This window comes from Euleptes europaea, chromosome 3 (assembly GCF_029931775.1).
Source record: "Euleptes europaea isolate rEulEur1 chromosome 3, rEulEur1.hap1, whole genome shotgun sequence".
NCBI classification, from domain to species: Eukaryota; Metazoa; Chordata; class Lepidosauria; order Squamata; family Sphaerodactylidae; genus Euleptes; species Euleptes europaea.
In genome coordinates this window covers 98,795,076-98,818,880 of record NC_079314.1, presented here as the reverse complement: position 1 = coordinate 98,818,880, position 23,805 = coordinate 98,795,076, and the positions used below count along the sequence as shown (strand labels likewise).

Sequence of the window (23,805 nt, the reverse complement as noted above, 5' to 3'; positions counted from 1 at the left end):
AGTCACACACAAAAATACCACAGAGTCGTTTTCTTAATCAAATCAATTCTTTACTAACTAATCTCAAGGATAGGGTACATGGATTAAACAATAAACGTCCTACATATCTAAGTTTCCTAGACTTGCTAAACTCCTTTAGCAGTTACTACGCTTACTCACGGGTAGCCATTCTCACAGGGAGAATGTGCTCGTCCATGCTTGCAGATTGGTAACTTACAAGTAACTGAGATACAGTTTCCCTTTCAAACAAAGGATATACCAAAGCAGTAAAATGCAGATTACTTTGCCAAGTGACTATATGACATGAAAGCAATGGCGATCTGCTCTTCCTGACCATTTGGCTAATTAACCCTTGACTGTCTGAAATGTAACAAATCTCGCTATCTAAGACCCAACAACAATCCCCTTCCCCTCCCCACAACAGACACCCTGTGAGGTAGGTGAGTCTGGGAGAGCTCTAAGAGCTGTGACTAGCCCAAGGTCACCCAGCTGGCTTTGTGTGTAGGAGTGGGGAAACAAATCCTGTTCACCAGATTAGCGTCCGCCGCTCATGTGGAGGAGTGGGGAATCAAACCCAGTTCTCCAGATCAGAGTCCGCCACTCCAAACCACCGCTCTTAAAACACTACACCACACTGGCTCTCACTGCTCTTAATCACTACACCACACTGGCTAAAGGAGGAGCGCGGAGCAACTTCCCTGGCAAGGTTTCAGAAGCCAAGCAAGGCTATATTGTTCCTGTGGGCCTTTGGAAATTGAAATGCTTATTTTTACTGGTTTTATGAGTTGTACAGTATATTTCTTAGAGATAATTTGAGATTTTTAGAGCTGGATTTGGTTGTATATGTTTTAGCTTTCTTAGCTACATCATGCTGCGATGAAAGGGAATACAATTTTGCAAAAATGAAACATCATGGCTGTCAAGATCCATTCCTGTTAGGGCAGGAGTTTGTTTGTGTACGTGTGTGTCTGAGAGGGCACTTCCCCACATCCTTCCTCTTTGGTTCCACCGCCATCCAAACTGAACTCAGCCTATCACATTTACTAGCAGTTTGGGGCACCAGTAAAAGGGCCTTTATGCATGTGCAGAGTGCAGTTCCCCAACTCCTACTCCCCACTGTCACTATGCGTGTGTGTGTGCTTGTTAGTAGTGAGAGGTATTTTGAACATAGTCTGCTTTCTTAAACAAGGAAAAGGACTTTTTATTTTCTGCAGTTTAACAATCTAGAGCACATTACACAGGGAAAATGAATCCCGTATACACAGGCTATAGCAGATCTAGAAAAACAAAAGAAAACATACTCACTAGTTTAATGTTAGGGTTTTCAAGGCAAGTGATGTTCAGAGGTGATTTGCCATTGCCTGCCTCTGCGTGGGCTGAGAGAGTTCTGAGAGAACTGTGACTGGCCCAGGGTCACCCAGCAGTCTTCATGTGGAAGAGTGGGGAATCGAACCCGGTTCTTCAGATTCGAGCCCGCTGCTCTCAACCACTACACCACAATGGCTCCCAGTAATCTCTGTATAGAAACTCATCTCCAGTTGCTTACAATTTGAGCATTTTATGACCCTTGTTCCTGGGGAAAAGTATTGTTCCCAGAGCATTGGGGACCCCTTCGTGAGCTTCAAAACACCTTCCATCTCATGGGCATGAGAAGGGCAACATGTGATTACTTTTCCATAACAGAGGTTTGGAATACATGCTGCTAACAGTTTACCTGCAAATTTTTTTGTGAAATTCAGATTGGTCTTCAACTTTCTCTTTACTTTGGGGCTAAATATATCCCTTGACAAAACAAGAAGCAGGGAGAGGGATTTTTTCCCCCTTCAATGTATTGATTAACCCCAAATGTGCTTGGCTTTTTGTTTACGAAATGCTGGCCTCAGCATCTTTGACGAAAATTTAAATGCTTCATTGGATTTTTCTGTATTTTTCAGATGTCTTCCTTGTAGTTGTGGTTTTTAAGTGTTCCCTTCTCAATGGGACTTCCCAACAGAAGGCCATTGCCTTGGGTTATATGGGGCCAAGGAAGAAGCTGCTTGACAAGTATTGCTGAGTAGGTCTGATCCTAACTACATTATTGCAAGGATCCTAACTACATTATGCTTCACTTGTCCCACCCAGAAGCTCTTACATGGGAGGATTTGTCACTCTCTAGATGTAAATTTTTCCCATCTGAATTCTCAAAACTCTGCATGGGGACTTATTTTTGAGTTTTGAGAATTTGAATGGGGAAAATGTGCATCTAGAGAGGGGCAAATCCAAGGCAAAACCTCCCATGCATAAATGGCCCTAGGCAGCCCCTGCAAGATCTGGGCTCTGGCTCAACATTAGGAGAATGAGAAAGCGGGACTAAATAGAACGCAGAGAAATGAAAGCAAAGCAAACATTGCTCTGCTCAAATACACTTTCAAAAAGCAACTTTCAAGGATTATATGCTTTGGAAGACCTGAAACATTGAGAGCCAAAGTGGTGTAGTGTCAGACTAGGAGCTGGGTGGTTTGAATCCCTGTTCTGCCATGGAAGCTGGCTGGGTAACCTTGGGCCAGTCACACAGTCCCAGCCTAATCTACCTCGCAGGGTTGTTGTGAGGGTAAAATGAAAGAGAGGAGATCAGTGTAAGCCACTTTGAGTCCCCACTGGGGAGAAAGGTGAAAGTATAAACAAAGTAAATACATAAGCACCATTTATTCTTTCAATGTGATGCACAGATTCTCTGTTATATTTGCGTCTGCATAATGTATCGACAAGCCACAGCCGATTTATAGTGGCCGCTGGTGGGGTTTTCAAGGCAAGCGATTAATCAGAAGTGGTTTGTCACTGTTTTCCTCTGATGAGATTGGGCTGTACTATACCATTCCACGCCTTGACCTGGATGGCCCAGGCTAGCCTGATCTCGTCAGATCTCAGAAGCTAAGCAGGGTCAGCCCTGGTTAGTATTTGGATGGGAGACCACCAAAGAAGACCAGGGTTGCTGTGCAGAGGGAGGCACTGGCAAACCACCTCTATATGTACCAGATTCTTTGAATTATCAGTTCTTTTTTTTTTTAAGTAAATCTCTAGCCTCTTGCTTTGTGGAGTTATGCCTTTCCAATTACACCTCTGCAACAAAAGGGGCAAGAGAGACTTTTCTTTTTAAATAAAGGATGTGAATTCAGGTAACCTGATACATATATTGGTATAATTATATTCAGTCACTGATTTTAAAAGGGGGAAAAAGACTTGGCGACATGGAGAGGAAATGGCTGTGGTAGGGGAAATGGTTGCTATGTGGGCAGGCCCAGGAAAACCCAAACTTTCCCATCCACACAGCAACCCTCCAGGCTTTGGTGTGGTCTTTCTGAAAACTTTAGAGCAAAGCAAGTTTGGGAAAGATTGGAGAGAAGCCAGGGAAACCCTGAAAGGTGCACAAATGCTGTGAGGAAGTAAGAAAAAACCCTACTTCCCAGCAGCATGTTTTGCACAGCAAGAGCCAACCACAATGTGCTGGTTCAGATACAACAGCAAACCCGTTATCTGTGGCAGACCAAGAAATAATTAGCTGGAAACGTGAGAGGAGGAGGCAGCATATAAGTAAGACTAAAGCTATTTCCAAGTTAGTTCTTCATGAGCCAAAACCATGATTTGACATTATATATAAAACAAGTGGTAGAAAGCAGAAGACATCCTGATCAATGTCATTTTTTAAAAAAATTGATTTGTAGATGCAGGATGTGTAATCAAGGTGGTGGCGCCGAGCATGTGAAATGGTTGTGCATCATGTGAAAGATAAGTTGCATCTGCCCCCACTTCCTGAGAGCTGCGAAAGGGGACAGACCTCCGCCCCCCAAATAGCAACCCTCTGCAAAAACAGACAAAGACAAAATAGGGACAAAAAGAGAATAATAATTTACTAGGAACAAGGAAGGAAAGCAAGCAAACAAGAACAAATCATGCTCGATGAGGCCAGGAGTACATCTAGTTTTAGCAGGCCTCCTGGGAACCCTTGGTACATCCCCTTGGATTTCATGTTGGATAAAATGTGGGGTTTAAATGTAATATATAATACTGCCCTTGAACTTAGAGGTTCCTCTTTCCTGGTGTAATTTATAGCAGCTAGGGACTTTTGTCACAAGCTTTTTGAAAGTCCATGTATATAACGACTACAAGATTGCCCAATTTACATGTTGGTTGTCACTATCAGAGAATTTGAAAAGGCTGGTAAATAGGGTTGCCAACCTCCAGGAGATCTCCCGCTGGAGATCTCCTGTTATTACAACTGATCTCCAGCTGATAGAGATCAGTTCACCTGGAGAAAATGGCCACTTTGGCAGTTGGACTCCATAGCATTGAAGTCCCTCCTCTCCCCAAACCTCGCCCTCCTCAGGCTTTGCCCCAAAAACCTCCCGCCAGTTGTGAAGAGGGACCTACTGGTAAAGGAGGGCTTCTCTTTGCAGAAGCCAAGCGAATGCTACAGAAGCAAAGTTAGGGTTGCCAACCTCCAGGTGCAACCTGGAGATCTGGAATTACAACTAATCTGGAGACAATGGCTGCTTTGGAGGCTGGACTGTATGGCATCATATCCTGTTGAAGCTCCTCCCCAAATCCCACCCTCCCCAGCCCCTATCCCCAAAACCACCAGGAATTTCCCAGCCCAGAGCTGGGAACCCCATTCTGTATGTTCAGTAAATCTGTCTTTCCTCAGTCTTCCCATCGATTTATCTAGAACAGACTTTAGGCTACCAGATCTATATTGTCCTGGGTGACTCTGCCTTATAATGGCTTCAGGCCTGTCAGATGTGAATATATGAAGCTGCCTTACACTGAATCAGACTCTTGGTCCATCAAGGTCAGAACTGTCTATGCTGACTGGCAGTGGCTCTCCAGAATCTCAGAAAGAGGTCTTTCACATCACCCACTGCCTGGTATTTTCAACTGGAGATGACAGGGGATTGAACCTGGGACCTTCCGCCTGCCAAGTGGATACTCTACCACTGAGCCACGGCCTCTCCCTTTAATGGCTGGGAGAGGTGAGGTGACTTCTCACAACCAATATAATTTTTCATCTGGTGATAATCCCTTTTTAAAATGTGGTATTGACTTACACTTCTATAGGAAAAGGCTGATTATAGCTATGTTTTCTATACTCTTATTAGAAGATTAGCCTTTTCATATTTAACAGTCGATGTGGTGTAGTAGTGAAAGAGTGTCAGACTGGGATCAGGGTGACTTGGGTTCAAACCCTCCCTCAGCCACAAAAAGTCGCCAAGTGACTTTGGACCGGTCATTCTCTGCCTCATTTATCTCACAGGATTGTTGTGAAGATGAAATGGAGGTGGGGAGAAAAATAGGGTAGGTGCAATAGGATGATAGAGTTTTCCTGGATGTATGCCACACAGAATTGGTGGCATTAATTTTAAACGATCCCCAGAACTTCTGCTTCTGATATACTTTAAAATGTTTAGCAATACCTTCCTTGTATTCTTTTTTTTAAAACTTGCCTTATAGTCAACTTACACATGTTAAATTTGTCAAAGGTTATGCGCCTTTTGATTTTCCTCATTTGGTCAAGACTTCTACTTTTTAAAGGAAGTCCTTTTGATTTTTATAGTTTCATTGACTATGCTCGTTAACTGTGCTGACATAATTGATTTTAATTCACAGTGGGTAGTCATGTTAGTCTGTCTGCAGTCGTAGAAAAGAGCAAGAGTCCAGTAGCACCTTAAAGACTAACAAAAATATTTTCTGGCAGGGTAAGAGCTTTTGTGAGCCACAGCTCACTTCTTCAGATATTCATACCCTGCCAGAAAATATTTTTGTTAGTCTTTAAGGTGCTACTGGACTCTTGCTCTTTTCTATAATTGATTTTGTTTTCCCTTTTCTAATTCATGGCGTACATTTTACTTGAGCTTTCTGTGACAGAACCAGTGTGGTATGGCTCCTCATGCTGTTGTAGCTTTAAGCTCCCCTAGGGATGCCAACACAACTGGCAACCCTATGAAAAAAGGAATGAACTTGTTAAAATACACCCATGTTATTTACAGTGCCATCCTAAATAGAATTACATCCTTTTAAGTCCAGTGACTAAAGTGGACTTAGAAGAGTGTAATTCTGGTTCAGCCTGCAGAGTTCATTCTTCAACCTGCACTTCAACTGGGTGACCCACATTTTTATTATCATTTTAAAAGGGGGGGATAGGGTTGCCAGCTCTGGATGAGAAATACCTGGAGATTTTTGAAGCGGAGCCTGAGGAGGGCAGGGTTTGGAGAAGGGAGGGACTTCAATGCCATAGAGTTAAATTACCAAAGCGGCTCTTCTCTCCAGGTGAACTGATCTCTATCGGCTGGAGATCAGTTGTAATAGCAGGAGATCTCCAGCTGCCATCTGGAGGTTGGCGACCCTTGGGGGGTTAAAGCTACAACTGCATGAAGAACCATAATTTACTGTCGAAGGCTTTCACGGTCAGAGTTCATTGGTTCTTGTAGGTTATCCGGGCTGTGTAACCGTGGTCTTGGAATTTTCTTTCCTGACGTTTCGCCAGCAACTGTGGCAGGCATCTTCAGAGTAGTAACACTGAAGGACAGTGTCTCTCAGTGTCAAGGGTGTAGGAAGAGTAATATACTCTATATTACTCTTCCTACACCCTTGACACTGAGAGACACTGTCCTTCAGTGTTACTACTCTGAAGATGCCTGCCACAGTTGCTGGCGAAACGTCAGGAAAGAAAATTCCAAGACCACGGTTACACAGCCCGGATAACCTACAAGAACCAACCATAATTTACCTTTTACAGTTGAGACAATTAATAATTGTCTTTCTGTAAAAGGTAAATGGTGTCTGTCAGGGCCCTTGCAGCACAAAACAAAACAAAAAGAGAATCTTGTAGCAACTTAAATTGGCAGAAATCTTGGTGAATCATCTCATCAGATGTATGAAATATGGACATGAAAGCTCATGCCAGAATAAATCTAATAGTCTTGAACTCCTTTTTTTTGTGGTCCCAAATTATTTAAGTTGTGCTGTGCGCTGTTAGGCAGGAGAAAAAGCACCTACATTGTCGGTAGGTAGGGTTGCCAGGTCCCTCTTCACCACCGGCGGGAGATTTTGGGGGCGGAGCCTGAGGAAGGCAGGGTTTGGGGATGGGAAGGACTTCAATACCATAGAGCCCAATTGCCAAAGTGGCCATTTTCTCCAGGTGAACTGATCTCTATTGGCTGAGATCAGTTGTAGTAGCAGGAGATCTCCTACTAGTACCTGGAGGTTCAAACACAAAAATCACCTGCGCTGTACAGTTTAGCAGATAAATAAGAACCAGCACACAGCTCAAATTTGCAAAAAGTATCAAACAATGTATTCAATATTATACAATACAGTGACTACAATAGTGAGGTGCAAGCAAGAAAAAACAGCATACAAAAATGTACAACAAACACAAAAGCAAGAAGTGACAATGTCTCCAAAAACGTGTCACAACGGACTTTCCAAAGAACCAGAAGATCCAACGATCTTTAAAAGGTGTCTAAGCAGACTTTTTCATATTGACAAGTCATGAGGTTCTCGTGGACTACAAAGATGGAACGAAAAGGAGGGGGGAATGGACCCTAGTACCACGGAAAAATATAAGGTGGAAAACGTCTTCTGGAATTGTAACGTTTTTCAAAATTATTGCTTCTTCAGCCTAATAAAAAAATGTAAATACAAACTTCTATTTTTCATAATTAACAACTGGACTATATTTTTTAACGTTTTAGCGTATTTAAGCTTATGACCGTTGGCAACCCTATGTGGCAGTCATTTTGTTGTTGCACCCACCACCCTGCAGGCTCAAAAAGGTTGGGGACCTCTGTCCTAATTGATTAACGACTGATGACATAATGCAGAATTCATTGTATTGCATCGTGATTTCTCTATATTGTTCTTGCATGTTCTTAACTCTCCCCACATGCCTCCATTAGGGTTAGCTCTCCCAAAACTTTAACTACACACTCACACAAAAGAACTGGGGGGAACTTGATTGTGGCTAAGTGAACTTCCACATGATGATATTCTCTTTCTGAGATTGGTCCATAGTCCTCCCATGGTTTTCCCTGTTAAGCTAAAGCAAAAGAAAAACCTCTTTTGCTCTGGCTTAAAGGGGGAAATGGCGCACTGGCTGCAGGCAGCGCTTCCTCATAAAAACGCTGCTGCAGCCAATTTGGGTACGTGTAGATCTTAGGGCCAGTGTCAAAATGGCAGCTCTCAGTATTCCCTCCTTTAGCAAGGCTTTTCTCCTTTAACAACTGAACTGTGGCTCAGCTGTGAGCTGCAGCTTAGTTGTTGAGCAGCAGGGAGAATTTTTGTCTGGTCGGTGCTTCAGCACTAATGTGAGGAGCAGGAAGGGAGTGTAGAGGGGTGATGCCGGCAGCAAGCAGTGCAGCGCTGGCGCATGTAGATGCTAGTGCCATATGCCTCCATTAGGGTTGCCAACCTCCAGGTAATAGCTGGTGATCTCCTGCTATTACAACTGATCTCCAGCCAATAGACATCCGTTCACCTGGAGAAAATGGCCGCTTTGGCCACTGGACTCTATGACATTGAAGTCCCCCCCTCCAAACCCTGCCCTCCTCAGGCTCTGCTCCCAAAACCTCCCGCTGGTGGCAAAGAGGGACCTGGAAACCCTAGCCTTCATCCTGCTCACTGCTGTTTCTACAGCAGGGGCAGCTTTTCTCACCCTTGTGGGGATGCAGCCTAGGACAGCCTTTTTAAAGGTCAGTTTCCTTTTGCATGTGAGAACAGTGGGGGCACCATTGATAATAAAGTGTTTGCTGTACAGGTTGAGGAGGTGGCAAGCAAGCAGAAACAGCAAACAAGCATGCAGGGAATCCCAAGATTTCCCTGCCAGAACTCAAAACATTACACTTCCTTCTTTGGCTAAATTCAAATGGCTTGTTTCTAACTCTACCATGCAGGTAGATGTAGGTTCAGATTCTATCCAGAGTAGATTTTAAATAACCATTTTCCTGGTGAGCTCTTAGTGACCATAGTTTATTATCAACCAAGAAATGTTTTAAACATATACAATATAAATCAAACAAGCAACCTGTACAATAAGCCAGAGGAAGAAGGCACTCTCTTCAATAGAATGGCATAGTGGTAACAATACAGAGTTTAAACATCATCTCTCTGTAGTTTGGACTTACTATTCTGGAATACTATTAATTCTTATTATTATAAAAACAGGAAATTCAGATGTCTTCTTTGATTCCTGGGAGTAAGGACAGTGTACAAAGAAGGCAGATGATGAATATGTAAATGAAAATGGCAAAGAATACGACAAGTGAATGGCAAAGAATACTACTATAGAAAAAGGAGATTTATCAGACATAATTTAATATTCAGTGATAAGAAAAGCTATGCATGCTGAAATTCCCTCCTCTATACTCCATGTTAATGCTCCAGGGCCTCCTTTGCAACAGATACAATTAGAATACTGCCAACATTTCCCCTAATTCTGCTCCTATATCTAACACAAAAGACCCACTGATTCCAGTGGGTGAGATTTGAGCACATACTTAACTCGAAACCAGTGGCCTCTGACATGTTTAACTTGACTTTGGCAGAAATGTAGCAGGTCATGTTTTTCCAGGCATGGAGTCGCATGGTAGGCAAATTTAATTGTTTAGGTTTGAGAGATCTGTGAAAAGCACAAGCTCTTCACAAGGCTGTGAAGAGAGGTCTGTGAAAAGCACAAGCTAGTAAACAACCGGAGACCCCAACTCTTCCTATTGTACAACCTAAATTATTTAATCGCTAATTAATATCTACAGCATTCCTTTGCCTCAAAGATGAGTACTAACTGATTGCCATCTCTATGTTTACTCCTTCCCTCTAGCATGAATGCACTTCCTTCCTCCTTCAGCCTCTTTTTTCTTTGTCCACAAAAAGGCGGTAAATAGCACTTTTTTAAATGCTAAGACTGCAGTGTGCTGTAATATTTATTTGAAAGAGAAATCCCCAAATGAAGAACTTCCCTAAAATCTGGCTATTTAACAATGCCGCTCTGCTGGCTGCTATTGCTATAGGGATTCATATTCTCTTACGTTACCCGAGAAGCAGTATCATTGCCTTTCAAGTGGTTCCCTTTGCTAGGTAAGTGTTTCCATAATTATTGCTTAGAGGTTTAGCCCTTTTAATCCTGTTTGCTGTCAATCAATGGAGCAAATGCAATAGTATTAAATATCATAGGGTTATCTTATTTAAACTGTTCCAATTGGATGTACACATGTACACATTAAGCTGCCGTATACTGAATCAGACCCTTGGTCCATCAAAGCCAGTATTGTCTACTCAGACCGGCAGCAGCTCTCCAGGGTCTCAGGCTGAGGTCTTTCACGTGAGAGACAGTCCTTTTTTAAACTGCTTTCAGCTCTCTGAAAAACTATTCACCTAGATCCAGTACTCCTAGAACAAATGTCTTCCCCTTCTTCCTGTAAGCCCCGCGTGCTGGGAATCGTGGGATCCTAAGGAATATACTGTGATGTGGTGCAGAAAGCTGTAGCAAGAAGGGGGACTTGGCAGAAATCATGCACACACATGTACACACACTAAGGTTGCCAACCCCCAGATGACACCTGAAGATCTCCTACTATTACAATTGATCTCCAGATGACCAAGATCAGTTCCCCTGGAGAAAATGGTGGCTTTGGAGGGTGGTCTCTATGGCATTATACCTGCTGAAGTCCATCCTCTCCCCATACCCCACCCTCCCCAGTCTGCATCCCCAAATTATCCAGGTATTTCCCAGCCTGGAGCTGGTAATCCTAACACACACACACAAACTGCTGCTTGTATGAAACGAATATGCATATACATGACAGAATGTTATACTGATTTCATTGAGATTTTCTCTCATGTAAGCATGTGCAGATTTCAATTGATGCCTAATGGTGGTAGAAAGTGCCATCAAGTCACAGCTGACTTATGGCAACCTCATAGGTTTTTCAGTGGTTTGCCATTGCCTGCCTCTGAGTAGCAACCCTGGACTTCCTTGGTGGTCTTCTATGGTTGAGGACAGTGATGGTTTATTATACTTGGTCTCCCTACTCTATCTTTACAACTGCCTGCCTCTACCTTTTCCTCCTGGCTGTGATATGCCAGTACCAATACTAATGGATTGATTGGATTTGGGGGTTTCAAATGGTTAAATTATGAGGTTTATTACAAATTTTAAGGGAATTTTACTGATATGATATTTGTATTTTAACCGAATGTCATGGAATGTTAGATGTAAGCCTCCCTGAACCTAACCTTGGTCAGGAAAGGGCAGATTAAAATACATACATACATACATACATACATACATACATACATACATACATACGGGTTGCCAACTTCCAGGTACTAACACTAATAGATACGTATGCTGAGTAACCAGTTAAAGCCAAATTCAATTGGAGAAGAAGCATTGGTGGCGAAACGTGCACAAATCCGGAGGTGGCGTTTTGTATGATTCAATTGATGGAATTTTCCTATGGAATTGGAACCCTTATATGATGAAATTCTCCCATTGAATTGGAATTTGTGTGATGGAATTCTCCAATTGAATTGAAATTTCTTTGAGACTTGGACTTGTTATACACGTGGACTCTTGACCCGAATGGTCACTTATGAGCATCTGGATGTGGACTTATGATTTACTATTGGTCTTTTTGACCAGGAGATTTGTACCCTATCGGTGCTAGGGTTCTTGGTGAAGTAACCTGTATTTTTAATTATTTACTGTTTTTGTTTCATGAGTTGAATGATTTATGGTTAGGATATTTGGTGATGATTACCCATGTATCTCTATCCTTCATTAATGAAGTGAGAGTTCCTGCTCGTTGTTCTTATTGAGTCATTATATTATATTAGTATTTTTGAGCTGGTGCTGTTTTTGGCTTTAACTTCCAGGTACTAGCCGGAGATCTCCTGCTATTACAACTGATCTCCAGCCAATAGAAATCAATCACCAGGAGAAAATTTTTGGCAATTGGACTCTATGGCGTTGAAGTCTCTCCCCTCCCCAAACCTTGCCCTCCTCAGGCTCCACCCCAAAAACCTCCCACTGGTGGTGAAGAGGGACCTGGCAACCCTAACATTCATACATACATACTGTAGTGGCAATATGCAGAAGAATATTGTACGAGGAGTTTTAGGTTGACATGTCACATATCCCTCCATATTCCCTATATGAAAGTATAGTTTTCTGTAATGAATGCTGGTTTAGTTCGTTTCTCTAGTGTTACTTTAAGGGGAGTGTTGTGTTGCCAGATATACTCACTAGTTGATTAGGCAGTCTATGCTGACTCATGCAGCAGCTGGTGTGCATGATCAGGAAGGCAGGGCTGTGGGCCAGGTGCCCTGAATCAACCCAAAGTACCTTGCCTAAGTGAAAAACCCAAGAAAGGAGATGAATGGTGGGCTTCTACACAGATCAGCCTGGATGCTGTGTGGCTGGACCTTTGACCCTGGGATCTCTGTGGATGCTGCACATGGAGCCCCTGCAGCCAAGGAGGAGAGACTCCTGTAAAGTATTACTTTGTGTTACTTTGTATTGTGGATTATAAGCTGAATGTTGTGTTACTTTATAAGTAAAGCATTGCCTTTTCTCCACCTACTAGTATTTTCATTGCCTTCAAATCTTAAAGAACCCCTGCCTTGGCAGAACGCATACATACTAACCAGGGCTGATCCTGCTTAGCATCCAAGATCTGATCAGATTGGGCTAGCCTAGATGCCGAATACTGCAGTGTGAATTTCTGTAAACACCATAATTAGATTAATTAAAACATTTATTTTCTGCCTTATCACAAAAGGTTTTGAGATGTCTTACCAATTTATACTCTGATTCAATGAACAAAATAGAAACAACAACCTGCTTGAGCTTCAAGATCAGTGGGTGAGGCCTTCCTCAGGGAACCTGCATTATTTGAGATTAGATTGGCAGGGACTCACAGAAGGGCCCCCTTGGCTGCTGTCCCCAACCTGTGGAACTCCTTCCACAGGAAATGATATTGGCACAACATCTCTTCTGGTCTGTTGTAGCAAACAGAATAAGTTCTTTTGCTGGCTTTTCAGATTTTAAGTGTGCCACAGCCCTGATCCAAATCAGGTGCCCCACCTGTACAACCTGCAACTCACACCTGGCTGTTACACAAACCCAACCTGCATCCCCTCTAATATGTGAATCAGTTTGATCATAATCAGTGAGCCTTTCTGAATAATCTGTGCCTTTACAAAAAAAAATCATGCATTATGGCCACAATCCTGAGAGATACTTTAGGTGCATCAAAGGCCATATACACACCTAATGAGACACAAATTTTATGTCTTGAAACAGCAGCCCCCCCCCATTCTTGAAACAAACTGCGTTAAATTCCCCCTGTGTTTTTAAAGCCACGAAAGTTACCATTAAAGTGAAAGTACAAACAGTGCAATCCTATGCAGAGTTACTCCACTCTAAACCCATTGAAATGCATGGGTTTAGACTAGAGTAACACTGCACAGGATTGACTGAAAGTCCCACTAGATGCGATAATGATTTAGGCAGCTCTCATGAATACAGCTGATGAAATTACAATGTACTGTAACAATAAAGGTTTTTTTTTTCCTTTCACTCTTTCTTTCCTCCGCATTTTAAACAGGTAATTCCAGCATGCCTTGGGTATGATTCTATAAACAGCAATAAAAACTGCATTGCTTAAATGGAGCAGGATTAAACCTCTAATAAAGGCTGCTTAGTATTTGAATATGCCGTTTTGGAAATGCAATACAGCATTGCTAAAATTTTCTCATCTATACAACCATTAATGGCATATGAGCCCTGCCCTCTTTTCTGTCAGTTTACTAGGCTGCAGCTGCACTCTCAAGGACATTTTGTTGGGAATAAGCCCCATCTAATAACATAGGACTTACTTCTGAGTTAGTAGTATAGATCTGCTTAGTATTGATCCCTAAACCTGAGTCAGATTGACTGAACATTAAACTACGGTTAATATTATTGAAGTACCCTACTTGGAAATATCTTTGTATATATTAATATAGTAAGGCATGTTGTTACATCCAGAACTCAGAAAAAAGGTAAAGGTAGTCCCCTGTGCAAGCACCAGGTCATTACTGACCCATGGGGTGTTGTCACATCATGTCATTTACTAGAAAAAGAAGAAGACTAAGATGAGTTGGTTTTCATATGGCAACTTTCTCTACCACTTAAGGAAAAATCAAACCGGTTTACAATTGCCTTCCCTTCCTTTCCCCACAACAGACACCCTGTGAGGTAGGTGGGGCTGAGAGAGCTCTAAGAGAACTGTGACTAGCCCAAGGTCACCCAGCTGGCTTCATGTGTAGGAGTGGGGAAACCAGCCCGGTTCGCCAGATTAGAGCTTGCCGCTCATGGGAAAGAGTGGGGAATCAAACCCGGTTCTCCAGATTAGAGTCCACCGCTCTTAACCACTACACCACACTAGGCAGATTATGTTCACAAAAAGTTAAATATATAAAGTTGTCACAATGTTATCTCTGGATATTTCTTCCATTAAGGTAATAACTATTTAATGATAATTGCAGGGGTTCTCTGAAAATCTTTTGATGTATCATTACAGATATAATGCAGCATGCAGATTAAATGAAAGTTACATGCTGTGCTTCAATGGAACAATAAGTATAATTTGCATAAGTCATTCAATGAATAATGGAAGTCAAGACTTGGGAAGGTCGTGTAATAGGTAATTTACTTTGAATTGTCAAAACTATAAATACACTTTACCCTGTACTACAGAGATCAATTCCTCTGGAGAAAATGGCTGCTTTGAAGAGCAGGCTCTATGGCATTATGCTCCAATTAGGTCTCTCGCAACACCCCAAACCCTGCCCTTCCCAGGCTCCACCCCAAAATGTCCCAGAATTTCCCAACCCAAAACTGGCAACCCTACCTGTAATCCTTCTTCCACTGTGGTGTGGTGACTAGAGCATCAGACTAGGATCCGGAAGACGCAAGTTCAAATCCACTGTGCCATGAAAGGTTGCTGAGTGACGTTGAGCCAGTCACCAACTCAGCCTCGCCTACTTCACCTACCTTGTGAGGATGAAATGGGGGAGTGAAGAATGATGCAAGCCCATAGGAGTGGGGAAACCAGCCCGGTTCACCAGATTAGAGCTCGCCACTCATGGGAAAAAGGGGGGAATCAAACCCGGTTCTCCAGATTAGAGTCCACCGCAAGTTCAAATCCACTGTGCCATGAAAAGTTGCTGAGTGACATCGAGCCAGTCACCAACTCAGCCTCACCTACTTCACCTACCTTGTGAGGATGAAATGGGGGAGTGGAGAATGATGTAAGCCCATTGGGGACAAAGGTGGGGTATAAAAGGAGTAAATAAATAAATATATTGGTAACACTGATCCTTTCTTACCCTAATATGTCATTCTCCATGCTCTATATTGTCTACTGCCTTTTTTCCAGATTGTAAGGGGCCTTTCTCTCTTTCTTTTTCTTTCGCGAAACTCTATATAGTCCCTTGCACTGAATAAATAATATAAATAATGTGAATAATGTATCAATAAGCTGAATTTTTTCTGGTAGACCCAATATTAGAGGGGTGTATATAAATGCCTTCAATTTTACAGGACAGCATATACCGGAATGTCATTTGTCTAACAATAAAGAAGTAAACCCAGTTTAGGATGAATGATCTAAATGAAGCTGTTTTTGGTTTCACGCAGGTGTGGGGATCGGTTACTTTTAACAATGGTAAGTCTGCAAGCTACAGGGTTCGCTCCCAGTTTTTGTGAAGTAATCCTTTATAAAGTATCTTCGCTTCTTGTTGATGCCAAGTCATTTTTGAGTGTCCAGCCATATGACAGCATCTTGCTATTATTTTTTAAAAGTGACTGACCAGTGGGGGTTTCAAAGGAACTTATAATTTTTATTTGGAGCTCTGTAGTGTGAGAGAGCCAGAGTGGTGTAGTGGTTAAGAGCGGTGGTTTGGAGCGGTGGACTCTAATCTGGTGAACCGGGTTTGTTTCCCTACTCCTCCACATGAGCAGGGACTAAATAGAACTGCCCTCCTCTGTCTCTGGGTATGCCAGCCTCCACGTGGGACCTGGGGATCTCCTGGAATTACAGCTCATCTCCAGACTCCAGAGATCAGTTCCCCTGGAAAAAAATGGATGCTTTGGAGGTTGGGCTCTATGACATTGTACTCCACTGAGGCCCCTGACCCCCCTAGGCTCCATCCCCAAATCTCCAGGAGTTTCTCAACCTGGATCTGGCCACTCTACCCACCCCCATCTCTCGCTGGAGGCCAGGGAAGACCTGGCAACCCCACCTGTTGCTCATATCAGTGGCAGTTCTAGTTGTCTTGGCCTCAGTGGCAGAAGGAGGCAAGGAACGGTCATCCCTGGCAGCACCCATTCCTCCCTCATCAATGCATAGGGTTGCCACCCTCCAGGTACTAGCTGGAGATCTCCTGCTATTACAACTGATCTCCAGCCAATAGAAATCAGCTCACCTGGAGAAAAATGGCCGCTTTGGCAATTGGATTCTTATGGCATCAAAGTCCCTCCCCTACCCAAACCCCGCCCTCCTCAGGCTCCGCCCCAAAAATCTCCAGGTATTTCCCAGCCTGGAGCTGGCAACCCTATCAATTCAGGAGCTTAGCAGTTAACAACCTGGAGGTGGGAGTCAGAGATACTTTGGCTACTGTTATTTCCACAGATGCCCAACCGGATCATTAGGCTCAAAGAGCTATGCCTTATGGCAAACAACTTTTGAATCTTAGGATGGTTTCAAAAGCCATAAAGCATAAGAAAGGGGGGGGGGGAAGGCAAAATCCCATTGGGTACCTCCACCCTCTCCCTAAAGTAGTTCTTTAGATTCTGGCCACCAAATGCATATATTTTTTAGTTTGGAAATACCTTTGGGAGTTATGGAAACAGATTGTATATTCAGTTTAATTGCAACTCCAAAACAAAAAAACAACCTTTCCTCACAGAATTTTACGGACCAAGATGTGTTGGGACAAGCCCTTGAAGATGCCTTGGAAGTATTACAACAGCAGTCCAGCAGTGATTTTGATTATGAACCAGGTAAAACAAAACTGCATTCTGTATTGATAATTGTACGCTATTCCATATTTTCTAGTTGTCAGCATATATTCATGAAGATGGGGTATTGATCATTTTTCAAAGTCAATGCATTCAACATAAAAAGCATAACATATATTACTCAAAGAACAAAATGATACAACCCCCAGCACAACAAAACCCTGCCTGAGAGCAAATTATTAACATGCACAATTAATGTTTTAACAACCAGCCAATATACCTGCCCCCCACCCAATGCATGTGCATTCATGAGTCTCAGGGTGACAGAGATCCTCATTGTTTGAGGCTGATCTCCCCACTAGAGGAAATCTGTGTCCCTCCTTCTCATAAGCACCCCAGAATTCAGTGGGTTTAGGAAGGCAATTTTAATATAGTAAGTCCTATAGCCAGGAGCGAAGTAAATTGCATTATAGCAAGGAAACAGTTTTCAGTGGCATTCTTATGGCACTTAACACATGCTTCATCCAACAGATTCCTTGTCCTGGTTGCTTGTGTTCGGACCACGGTCTCTGTATTCTAGTATAAAGTACTTTTAATATTGGAAGGTGGCATGGTATAGCCTGATCTCGTCAGAACTCAGAAGCTAAGCAGGTCAGTACTTTTGATGGAAGACCACCTTCTGTGCAGCAGAAGGCGATGGCAAACCACCTCTACTTCTCATTTGCTTTGAAAGCCCCTTGCTGGGGTCACCATAAGTCAGTTGTGACTTTGACAGCACTTAACGTACATTTATTTTTTTCCACCAAGTCACAGCTGACTTATGATGATCCCATAGGGTTTTCATGGCAAGACTTGTTCGGAGGTGGTTTGTCATTGCCTGCTTCCATGCCACCCTGGTATTCCTTGGAGGTCTCCCATCCAAATACTAGCCAGGGTCAGGTCTGAGAATTTGTGATTGGCCCAAGGTCACCCAGCAAGCTTCCATGGCACGAGTGGGTATTCGAACCTGGGTTTCCCAGGTCCTAGTCTGACACCTTAACCACTATACCACGCCGGCTCTCACATACATACATAGTTTTAATATGCTGGGGAAGTATAGGCACAAACAGGGCCAGTTTCAGGTTCTGGGGAGCCCTGAGCAGACAGTGCCCAGAGGTCCCCATCTGCCTACCACCAAAGGTCCCCTCATGCCTGTCTTTCCATCCCCATTATCTGCATGCCTCCCACCTGTCTGTGCATCCTTCTCCCAGTTGCAAGCCCTCCCACTGCCATCTCAGTTGTCTCCGCCTCCTGCACACCCTTTCCTGCTGTTGCCATGGCCACCAGGAATGCCACCGCCATGCACCACTCACATGTACTTCCCCAATGATGCTGGGCAGCTGAGAGCACAGGTGGTGGAACACTTCAAACAAACAGATGGGGAAGGGCATGAAGAAAGGCAGCAGCGTGAGTGGGGGTCAGCACACTCAGCCCCACCAGGAATCCTGGGCCCTGGCACCTGCCCCACCTTGGGTTGGCTGACTCCGGACCTGGGTACAAATATCAGGGGACTCCATCATTTAGAATATGATACTGAAAACGTCTCATGTTACAGTTTCCAGTCACAAATGACTCCTTCGTCCCAGTTGATCTATGAGTTCTATGGCATGGTGGTTCTCTAAAACTTTGTTATGTGTGAATAGGTACAGGTGGTGTTATGCAATGTGGCAGCTGCAGCTAGTTCAACCACGCTGATTAAGACACCTGTCCGTTGGGAGTTTTGGGTGTCAGAACTGACCCCATTGCAGCTCCTTCGCATGAATGCCTTCCACACACATGAACGCATGTCAAATAGCTACCATGCCATAAGACATTCAAATACAGGGATCCAGCAAGAAATTGTAACATGGAAAGAGTTTACACACGACCTGCTTTGCAAGTCAGACTTGGCTACTTTTAGATTCCAACAGTTGTGCATTTTCAACAAGTAGATATATGCGGATCATTCCCAAAATTCAGCTTTTTTATGCCACTGACTTGGAGGACAGCTCCTGAGAGTAAAAACAAACAAACAAAAAACAGGAAATTGTAAAACATTATATTAAAAATGAATATAGAAAAACTGAATTACCGTAGTCAGGAGGAATAAGAACACACTAGACCTCTCCAAATTCTTTTGAAAGTATGTCCCAATTAGCTCTGATCCCATGGGCAATTTCTTTCATATATTCTTTATTGCCTTTTCAAGTAGATTATAACAACTGCTTGACTTATCATCACCTTCACATCAGAACCAATTCAAGCTACTTGGCAGAGTCGTCCACAGAAAAACCAATCTATAGCTGGAAGAATGCAACAGTAAGTGTATTTTAGCATTAAACTGAAAAAAAGATTGTTGAATGTGTTGTATTGTTATGATAATCTATCTTAATTACCAGAAACCATATTAAAGTGTTGGAAACAGGTTGGCTATAGTGGAAGACACCCCCCCCCACACACACACACATCCTGCATCCCCTGTTCCCTGCCACCATTCAACATGGCGGCAGGGGGAAATAGGGGGCAATTCAGCATTGCCAATGTCCTCCATGGGACCTAATCTCTGTAGTGTGGAGATCAGTTGTAATTCTGGGAGAACTCCAGGCCCTAGCAGGAGGCTGGCAACTGTACTGTCACCAAGTTTGTTTAAACATGGGAGGGGCTCTAAAATGACACTCACATCAGGCTGCAAAACCCCCACTTGCTTAATTAAGGGATTTAATTTTTAAAAAAAACTCACGAGAGTTGTCTGCACAATGACATCACATCCAGGGAATACCTGGAAGCAACGGGGGTAACTCTAGGAATTGCAGGAAGTGTGGCGAAACCATAGGGTTCTTCAGTACCTAGAGCTACCACCATTGCTTCCAGGTATTCCCTGGAAGGGGACACCACCACCCACACCATGTCCCTGCCCCCCTCCAACTGGTTGCCACGCTCAGCCAGGCAACCCTAGATTCTGAACTGGTATGCCCATTCTACCATCACAAGATTCTGCCACCTCATTCTGCTGCATAGATAAATATATAGGTTTCCCACTCCTTCCTCTGTCCTTTGCATGGAACTACCTCCCAAAACACCAGTGTGATGCCACCTCTCTCCCTTCCTTCAAATCTGCCTTCACAACCCACCTACTCCAGAGGACGGACTTTTCATACCTTCTTTTCATATTTCCTTACAACCCTTTATCAATTTTGAAAGAATATTGAAGCCAGCTTATATCCAGACTGTGCTGTCTACCAGACCCTGAAGACTGTTCCAGAAACTCAAGAGATTTGTGCCACACCTCTTCAGCAAAAAGGAGGCAAAGGTGTGTACAAACCCTCAAAATTGCATGTATGCATTGCTTCATTCCCAGATTATTCTTAGGAAAGTTTGAGCTTCTTTTATGCCTTCATTGGTGTCAGGAAAGTGTCTTTATGTTCGCTTTTAATTATGCTAGGCTTTCCCAGTACTTTTCTGAGCTAAGGTGTACTGTACATTGTGTATTTACTTTGAGGTACTTGCTTAAATGGCTCTTTCCATTTGTTTTGAATTCCATGTTCCATCCTTTTTTCGTATGTTCATATGTCACATGCATTCTTTGTTCTGCACTCCTTGGGCACACCGAGTCCAATACAGAAGGCTTGTTTCCCCCCATGGGGATGCTACTGAACAGATTCTTGTGCAGAATAGTTGAAAAATCTTTGGGATTTTTCAGTATGGACTAAATAAACAAAAGTTACAAGTTCTTCCAGCTCCCACTAGAGGATTTTCTCTGCACAAGTATAGATTTTCAGTTCTGCCAATGTGTTTTCCACATCTATTGTTTTCACAGGTGTTGTTTTCCTCAAGAGAACACCTTAGGAGAGCAGCATCAAGTTAAAACTATACATCAATTTCAGTCTAACTATAATTTCATCTCCAACTAGCGGAACTGTGGTTCTGTGGGTAACCCAGGGGGATCTCTAACAGAGAATTCTCTGCACATTCATCACACTAAAATTCCAAGAATCCTTTTGAAAGAGCCAGGGCAGCTAAAGTGACATCAAACCATTGTACATTTCTATATAAATTAGGCTTTATCTATAGGCAAGTTATACAGATAAAAACTAATTTAGACATCATGCCAAACCATGGTTAAGAAAGCATAACTAGATTCTGGAATCATACATCTAATAGCATGCATGACCTCCCTGTGCAGATAAAAAAACAACCAATTTTTTTTTTTTGCAAACATAGGGGATTCCCAATTTTGCTGGAAAATTTTAAAATGAAAGGGGAGAGGGGTAAATAAAAATAAAAAGTTTACATCACAAGGGGCTGGATTCAGTCTAAATCGATAATTTCCATTGATTCTCCCTTCCCGTTGCATTGGCCTCTATGCACTCGTGTTGGACCTTCAGGGTAATTGACTGGCTACTGTGTAAAACAGGACACTTGTTTATTTAGTGCCGTATTTTTTCAGGAAGCTACCAGGTATCTGAAATTATAAATAATCTTCTATGTCCCGTAGGGTTGCCAGGCACAGCAACCAGCGAGCGATGGGGGAAGTGGGGACTTCTATATTGTGGAAGGGGGAACGATTGGGGTGCACACCCCAAAGATATCACTTCCAGTGTGACCCAGAAGTGACATTATTGTGGTGTGTGTGTGTGTGGGGGGGGTGACACTCTAGCACTTGCCCCAAATTCTATTGTTTAACATTATAATTTTGGGTGAATACTAGAGCATCACCTGGCACAATGATGTCACTTTCAGGTTGTGTCAGATGCAGTGTTATCATGCCAGGGACACTGATTGTGCCCCCCCTTCATTTCAGCTGGGAATTTCTTTGTGCTGCCCAGCTGAGTAGAAGTGGGCAATGGGACCTGGGGGCGGGATATCCCCCAGCCCCAGTGGGAAGCTGTCAACCCTCATGTCCTTAGGATAAGATGGAACAGTGATGCGTGATCTGAACTAGAGGCTGGGAAGTGCAGAGGAGATGAGGTTGAACTAAATGCTGAATTATTCTCCTTGAACACTGAAAGGTCCCCAGAATTGCCTTTCAGTTCGTAATTAGGGATGTATTTGCTCTGAATTGTTACATCTGGTTGAATATAGCAGGGCTCACAAATTGTAGTCCTAAAATAAGAATAATTTGGTATGGATGGACACTTTGTCAACTGTATGAGACCCCAGTTGCTTGGTCATGCCGATCTGAATTGAACACCGGGGTTTGGTTGTACAATGACAGTTAAAAGCTGGGTTGGTAAACTTAAACCACACACCATACGCGTTTCGGCCAACTGGCCTTCATCAGTGGTCAGATACAATCCCATATAATGCACACACAAACAATATACAAATGTATCACAATATATAAACAGAATTATAAAAGCCCAGGTATGTGTGTAGGGGTGTATATCAATTTTCAAATTTGAAAGCCCACTAAGGTGGAATACCTGCAAGATGTTCTACTCTGGGCTGGATTAGTCTCCCATACAGAGTGTGCATGCTAGTATCAACCTGATAAAATGTTCATCAACCTTAATAGTTGCTATTGTGCTTTATCATTTTTTAATGTTTTTAACCCTGATATAAGCACCCTAAAATAAATATATTTCTACATAACATTGTTTTGCCTTTCTCCACCCAACCTTTGGGTACCCAGCTTTTGGTTTTTCAGGCTGGGTCTTCTTTCCCCCCTTTTTGTGTTTATTGACAATGACAGTTAACACATGATTTGGTATAGATAGAATTATTTGGACACGGCATTTAACCAGAACTCAACAAAAATTCTGATTAAACGGTGTCAACACTGCTTTCCTCAAACTAACTAATTACACTTGAATTATGCACTTTCAAAATAGATTTGTTTGTTTGTTTGTATCCCGATAGGCAGAAAAAAGCTGCGTCTTTTCGAATATCTTCACGAATCTCTTCATAATCCAGACATGGCGAACTGCATCCAGTGGATAGATAAACCCAATGGTGTCTTCCAGTTTATTTCCAAAAATAAGGAAAGACTTGCAGAGCTCTGGGGGGAGCGGAAGGGAAACCGTAAGATCATGACTTACCAGAAAATGGCCAGAGCCCTGAGGAATTATGGGAAAACAGGGGAAGTAATTAAAATCCGGAGAAAGCTGACCTATCAGTTTGGTGCGGTGGTCTTGCAAAGGTTGTCTCCAGCTTCCTTTCTGGAAAAGGGTGCAGAAGTTGACCAGTATGCCCGACCTGACCAAGAGTGTCACTATGCAGATAACTGGCTCTCCTACCACTGTTACTCATGCAACAATGGCCACGAGCTACACCAGGCTAGCAGTAATAGAAGTCCTTTTGGTTATGGATCTTACTAATTAGAAGAACCATAAGACCCTGCGCTGACATATATGGTATTTTTCTCTCTTTTGAGATCATGCATGCACATGCATTTTATACCCTTACAACTTACACTATTAGCTCACTAGAAATCTGAACAAAAATAAGCAAAGTTTCAGATTCACCCACCTCTCCTTGAGGCTGGAATGGTAATAGAAATGTTCAGACCTCCTAAAACAGGGTCCCCCAGCCTGCAGGCACATTTGGAATTCGGACACAACATGGTGGGCGCAGCAACAAAATGGCTGCCACAAAATGGCTGCCACAGGCGTCGAAACCCGTCACAAAGTGATTGCCACAGCTTAACTTCAGCAACACAGATCCTTGTGCTGTGGTGGCAGCTTCACAGTCAAAGTTCCAGTAGCCAATCAGAAGCCCTGCAGGGCAAAAGTCCCACCTGGCCCCACCCACTT

At 43.0% G+C, this 23,805-nt stretch overlaps 1 protein-coding gene across 1 annotated transcript; it reads left to right on the top strand.

Moving 5' to 3' along the window:
• The first annotated feature begins 9,973 nt into the window (after positions 1–9,973).
• SPIC (Spi-C transcription factor) lies at positions 9,974–23,370 on the top strand. Its single transcript, XM_056846574.1, has 6 exons — positions 9,974–10,104; positions 15,713–15,740; positions 16,984–17,077; positions 19,263–19,372; positions 20,255–20,363; positions 22,913–23,370. The coding sequence occupies exons 1-6, from the start codon at positions 9,974–9,976 to the stop codon at positions 23,368–23,370; spliced, it is 930 nt and encodes a 309-aa protein (XP_056702552.1).
• Positions 23,371–23,805: the final 435 nt, after the last annotated feature.